The sequence below is a fragment of the Crotalus tigris genome, unplaced genomic scaffold (genome assembly GCF_016545835.1).
Source record: "Crotalus tigris isolate CLP2741 ecotype Arizona unplaced genomic scaffold, ASM1654583v1 scf7180000020721.138464, whole genome shotgun sequence".
In the NCBI taxonomy this organism is placed as follows: domain Eukaryota; kingdom Metazoa; phylum Chordata; class Lepidosauria; order Squamata; family Viperidae; genus Crotalus; species Crotalus tigris.
In genome coordinates, this window is record NW_024098149.1 from 82,776 (window position 1) to 89,090 (window position 6,315).

Genomic DNA, 6,315 nt, shown 5'->3' on the forward strand with positions numbered 1-6,315 from the left:
TGAGTGTAATGCAATATTTTTCATAACAGTTCTTCAACATGATGGGAAGATAGATACAGCTCAATACACAAGACTTGTTCCCTTACAACACCTACTGAACTGACTGTGACTGTGATGGGCACCAGGCAAAAGTACCTAGATTATCAATGAAACCCAAGTTATAACTTGGAATTACATTTTATGTGCTGCTATTGCTGTTTTGGTTGAAAGCAGCTAGAGTGCTGGGCCAGGAAGAACCCAGAACCTAAGTGGAGGAGGTATTCAGCCTTTTTGTGGTGTCCCTACAAACATCCCCCACCACCTAGATCTCAAACAACTGCAAGGGCAAATATTAAGATTGCAGATTGCAATACTTTTGGTTGATGAAAAGACCACTACATCTTTAGCTCATTATACATTTTGATTCTGAATCAGGTACATTTTTACTCATGAATATGAAATAGGAACATGAAATATTTTAGTGGTCACCTAACTTCTGATGCTTTTCCAGCTGCATATCTGTCAGAGAGTAAAAAGTGGAGTGTGTTTCTTGGTTAACATTCGTCCTATGTATTGTTTGAATACTGAGACTGTCATAGTTTTGAATTTTTTTAAGACCGAATTCACTGAGTTTATCCTTCTATATTTAATATTAAATTGTTGATCTTCGTGTACGGTGAATATTTTACATACAGTATTTGCCCTTCAATTTATGGCACATGAAGTGTAAACTTTTATATTTGCTTTGACCTTACATCTTTTTCTAGCTGAAGTGAGTGGAGAACCATTCTTTTCTGCCACGTTATTATCTGGTAGCAATAAATAGGCTAAATATTTATTATGGTTTAATAACCTTATAGATTTTATTAAGCTTCAAGGTGCTTTGACATTCTTTGGGGATTAGCTATTCTCTTCTAATAAATCTTGCTTATTCTTAGGAGATAAGGGTGGCATAACATAATCACAGTTGGCAAAGTGAATTATATCTGATGCTGGAGGGCATGCCAAGTGTCTTTCTTCAAATAATAGCGGGAGCAAAAAGTTGCCAATTGTGCTGGCATTTTTTGTTTAAGTTTGGCGAGCCACTGCTTTTTACCGAGATCTGTGTGCGTCTGAACGCAGGCTCACGTCCCTGACACGTGTTGGTGTTGGAAGGCGGGAAAGCAAAATAAATAAATAAAAGCGGCAGTTCCCGAATGCTTTCACACATACATGTATTTCCGAGCCTAAAAAGTGGAGGTGTTTCTTGGCACCTCTCTAAGTGTACAGTAGTGGTGCAACCAACCCATACAAACACAAACTTCCAACTCGTCCCGAGAGTTAGATCCCGGCCACTTCGGTCTTGGTGGGCGTCTCCTTGCTCTCAAGTGGGCGGACACCCCGCCAGCCACTCTCGGGGTCTGCGGGTGTCAGCGTCCGATCACAGTCGCGCAAAGGCTGCCCTCGCCCGAAGACGCGCCTTTGAAGGAGCAACCGAGCGCTGCTCCCGGTCCACGGACTCATGGCGACGAGCAACCCGCCGCTTCTGCCCCCGCCGGGGCTGTCCGTTTCGATGCCCAGAGCACCCCCAGCAGGGGCGGCGGTCCCTATGCCGCCCACCTTCCTTCGCCCTCCCAGCTTCTTCATGCGCGCCGCGGCCGCCGCAGCTGCCGCGGCCGCCGCAGCCGCCGCCTCGGCGGGAAATCCTTCCAGCTGCTACGCGCAGGCGGCGGTGGGGCTGGAGCGCGGCGTGTGTTACCCGCGCACGCCGAAGTGCGCCCGCTGCCGCAACCACGGCGTGGTGTCGGCGCTGAAGGGCCACAAGCGCTTCTGCCGCTGGCGGGACTGTGCGTGTGTGAAGTGCGCGCTCATCGCGGAGCGGCAGCGCGTGATGGCCGCCCAGGTGGCGCTGCGCAGGCAGCAAGCGCAGGAGGAGATCGACGCGCGGAGCGGAGGCGGGACTCACCCCAATCAGCAGCAGAAGCGGACGCCTGTTGCGGTCCGCCTGAGCCCGGAGAGGCAGGCTGCCGGCGGCGCCAGAGCTGAAAGCGAGCCGGCTCCCAAGAGTTACTGCCCGGAGTTCCAGCGCGGGCGAAGAGGTGGGATTCCCCTTGATATTTGGGGTTAATTTCAGTAAAAAGTGATGGGGCCACAAGAAAACCTCCTAACTCAATCAACCGTGGCTAATTCGAGCTAAGGATTTGCCAGGGTTTTAAGAAAGAGATGGGAAATTGATGGCGTTTCAGTCAATATAGTTCGCAAGTGCTCATTCATGTCTGAGTGATGAATAATCGAGGATTATTATAATTATAATTAAACAGCTCTTGGGGCAAAGGGGAACTACTGTTTTTTTCCTCCGACTTCTTAAGTTTTAGATTTCTTCACGGCAGAGATCAGAGGGAGATCACTGAGAATGGTGATGGTGTGCTTTGAGCATTTTGGGATAGGACTAATTGAATCACATTTTCTTTTTTGTTCTTAATAATCCTCAGGTCATGAGTGTGAGTTACTTTATAGATGAGTGTGCAGCTCAAATTCTTTTTAGATTATGAAGATTATTAATTACTTATTTATTTAGGATATAATTATAACTGGTAATAGTTTTGTTAGATTGTAAAGTAGAAATTTTCTGGGGGTTTCTTGATGACAAATAGCTGCAGAACTGGATGCCATCAATGTACTAATGGTATCCCACTTGAGTTTCAGGTGACCTCCATCAGCAGTTTCATGAGATTAGGATAGAATCTTGTGGGACACCAAATATAGTGGATGTTCTATGCTGAAAGAAAGAAGAAAGAAAAAGAAAGAAAGGAGAAAAAGGAGAACAGAAGGGAGGGAGGGAGGGAGGGAGGGGAAGGAAGGAAGGAAGGAAGGAAGGAAGGAAGGAAGGAAGGAAGGAAGGAAGGAAGGAAGGAAAAAGAATCACAGCTTAACATTGTATATTGTTGGAACTAAAAAGGAGCTGTAGATAGAATCTATTGATCTCTGTAAGATCCGTTCACCTAAATGAGTTTTGTTGGCATAATAATTTACAAAAGAAAGAATATGATCTCTCTTTTTAGGCTCAAAAGATGCTAAAAAGTCTGTTTTTAATAGCATTATAGCTCTTCTTCCATCTCAAACACATCTACGCTGATAAGTATTAGTGACACTTCCCAGAATGTGTTAAGATTGTGTCTTTTTCATCATGTTCCATAACATGGATTATTGAAGAACTAAAAGAGTTTCATTTTCTAATCATAGGTGTGGCAGGTTGGCCATTTGCTTATATTTTAAGGAAAATAATAATGCTTGGAAAAATAGACAGTGCTTCTAAAAATTATACAAAGGTATTATTAATGTTGCAAGCATTTGGCATTGCATGGATGCTACCAAACTAGAGTATGTTGCTTGTTCCAAGGCAAATGAACTAAATCTATGAGCTGTTCTTTGTATGGGCAATTGTAGTACATAAAGATACAAAACACCGAGAAATTGTCTTGGGAAAGCTCTGTTAAAAGGTAATGGGAATTACAGTTTTCTTTTACTGCTATCCTTAATTTAAATGATCTTCCTGAAGATCAGCTTGTGCTTGTAGGAAATCTGTGGCAGGAGGCAAAGAAACAAGTTGTTTGGGAAAAGCATGGCAGTGTTATTTTCTTCTTTATGGATGACAAAAAGCATATTATCCAAATACAATTAATCTGTTTTCATATACAGTCTGTGGGTTTTAAGCATTTAGGACCAACTTCACACATGAAGACTATCCTATGGGGATATTGCTTCCATTTTATGATTTCCATGTTGTACTGTTGCAATTTTGGAGTAACCCCTGCAGTCAGCATGGCAAGAGTTAGTACATTCCAATGACACTCTGACTCTGTGCTTAACCAAAAATTTTCATTTTGACTGAAGAAGTTAACTTGGATGAGTAACAAAATGTCTCAGTTTAATAAACTTTGGTCCAGTTGCCATGATTTATAACCTTCTTAGATATTTTTGGCCTGGATGATTGAGTCTTCATTTACATGTTGCAATGTTTCTACTTTGCAGTAAGTGCATATGTTCGTTTCACATTCTGCACAAGTGAAGAATCCTGCTTGAAAAATTCATAATAGGTACCCAGAAAAGAGGATATGTACATTATATGTCATGCATATAGTAATCTGTGACCTGGGCACTTAACAGTAACTTGGGTGTTTATGGGAAATTTGTTGTAGGTGAAGTAAAAGTAAGCATATCCTGTAGAATACTTCGAGAATGAAACCAACAATAGTGATGAGTGAGAGTTTTTCAATGGTGCTGAATTGTGTCTGTAGAATAATAAGAAATGTGATTCCATAACTAGCAATGCAGAGGCCTTAGGGGTGTTTATATGAGGAAGCAGTAGATAATCAGATATATTGTAATAACTTGAATATTTGGCTGCATTTTTCTCCCCCACTAGAAGAGAAGATTCAGAAGTACGGCTTTTACTGCAGTGAATCGGACAGTTCTGTCGTCCCTTTACTTATACCCTCTCTGACATCTTCTCCTGAAGCTGCTGGAAGCAATCAAGAGAAACCATCCGGGATGCAGGCTTTAAGCAAAGAGATATCTTTATCGGGTCCTGATGAATCTTTAGAAGGAACTGACAGCCCAGCCTCTCTGTCTTCTTCAGACATGGAATCAGGAAATGAAAGCGAGTGTACCAAGGATTTTGTTCCCTGTAATGCCAGCGTCCCTCCTCCTCCTCCTCCTCCTCCTCCTCCTCCTCCTCTTCCTCCTCCTCCTCCTCCTACTGATGGTGCCTTCAAGCGCAGAGACCCACTTAATATTCTTACAAAGGTCTTTCCCAGTCATAAACCAAGCAGGTTAGAAAGAGTTCTGCAGCTCTGCAGAGGAGACATAGTCCAAGCTATAGAGCAGATCCTGAATGCCAGCGAACACAGGCCAGGATTCAGAGAGCTTACAATTCCAGTCTTGCCCGAATGCAGTGCTTTCCAGAGATCTTCTGATTTTGGCCTCGGAGTAGATGTCGCAGCACTTGGCAATAAATCAGCATTTGCTCCTCTTCAAACCAGCTCGGCTTCTTCCAGAAGAGAGATGAATTTTTATGGCTTAAGCCCTAGACTGGGAATTGGACCTCTAACAGTGACTTATTCTTCTCCAGGAAGAACTTTGCCTGGATTGATGGCACCATACCTAAGGACTGGCTTGTTTCCCGCTTTTCCTTTTCATCCAGTGGTGGATTCTTCCTTTCCAGGAGTGATCAAAGATGCATCTTACTTACCCAGTGAAGACAGGCTTTTCAGTACCAAGATGCACACTAGGTTAAATGAAGAACGCAAATAGAATTTTGATCAAAACATACTTTTTCTTATTCCAATTCGTTCAGTTGGGCTGATAACTCGTTGTGGAGCCCGATTCTTAAATGTACATCCAATAAAGAGCAAATTAATATTAAATCCTTCATTATAAAAAAACATAGGCTGCCACAGGATTCTTTCCCAAAAAAATCAGTTGAACTTGGACATAAAATAGTTTGAAAATGGAGAGATTTCTGGAGTGTCAACAGTGAAAAATTATTAGAAGCAAAATTGCTATGGAACATTATATGAATCTTTGGAAGAGAAAAAAGGTGACACTTGGAAACTGGAAATTGAAAATCCAAGAGTAATGTGAAAAACTCCAGAAAATCAAAGCTGTGGAATTGTCTTTTACATTTTCAAAATATTTGATACATTTCCTTTTTTGACTTGAAATGTAGTTGTTTGAAATCAAGAAATAATTTTCCAAATATAGACTCTTGATTTTTTTTAATGAAACGGTTCTTGAAATAGGTAGTACATGTCTCTGATCAATTGTTGTAACAAAATTGGTAAAGGATTTTGGATATAAGCAGTCTGTTTAGATTGAAGGTATTATGCCATAATTGTGTTTGCATATGGATAGAAGACTTGAAGGAATTGCCTGGTTAAAAAATAATTCTGAATTATGCTTTAGAATAATGTGATTGAGATTCAAGCTCATGTACTTTTCTCTTAACATATATGAATAATAACGAAGACTGGAAAATCTTTTTTTTTTGCTTTACTATTTTACATTACTGGCAACTGCAGTTGTACTGTGGCTGGGTCCACGCATTATACTAAGTCATAGTTTGTTCAAACCATGATTTTTAATAGCCTGTAATCTCCAGGTCCACACAATGTCACCACAATATAAAAAATAAGTTGAGACTCTGGAAAGAGTGCAGAGAAGAGCAACAAAGATGATTAGGGGGCTAGAGGCTAAAACGTACAAAGAACAATTGCAGGAATTGGGTATGTCTGGTCTAGTGAAAACAAGGTGTATGGGATTTCAGAATAGCCATGTTCCAATATTTGAGGGGCTGCC

At 41.6% G+C, this 6,315-nt stretch overlaps 1 protein-coding gene across 1 annotated transcript; it reads left to right on the forward strand.

The window, feature by feature from the left end:
* The first annotated feature begins 1,134 nt into the window (after window positions 1–1,134).
* On the forward strand, window positions 1,135–5,979 carry DMRTA1 (DMRT like family A1). Its single transcript, XM_039368217.1, has 2 exons — window positions 1,135–2,057; window positions 4,385–5,979. Exons 1-2 carry the CDS (start codon window positions 1,481–1,483, stop codon window positions 5,269–5,271), a joined length of 1,464 nt encoding a protein of 487 aa, XP_039224151.1. The 5' UTR covers window positions 1,135–1,480; the 3' UTR covers window positions 5,272–5,979.
* The last annotated feature ends 336 nt before the right edge of the window (window positions 5,980–6,315 follow it).

Coding starts and splice junctions, on each gene's coding strand:
- DMRTA1 (XM_039368217.1), top strand. CDS start 1,481: ATGGCGACGAGCAACCCGCCGCTTCTGCCCCCGCCGGGGCTGTCCGTT. Junction 2,058..4,384: donor GTTCCAGCGCGGGCGAAGAG/GTGGGATTCCCC, acceptor CTCCCCCACTAG/AAGAGAAGATTCAGAAGTAC.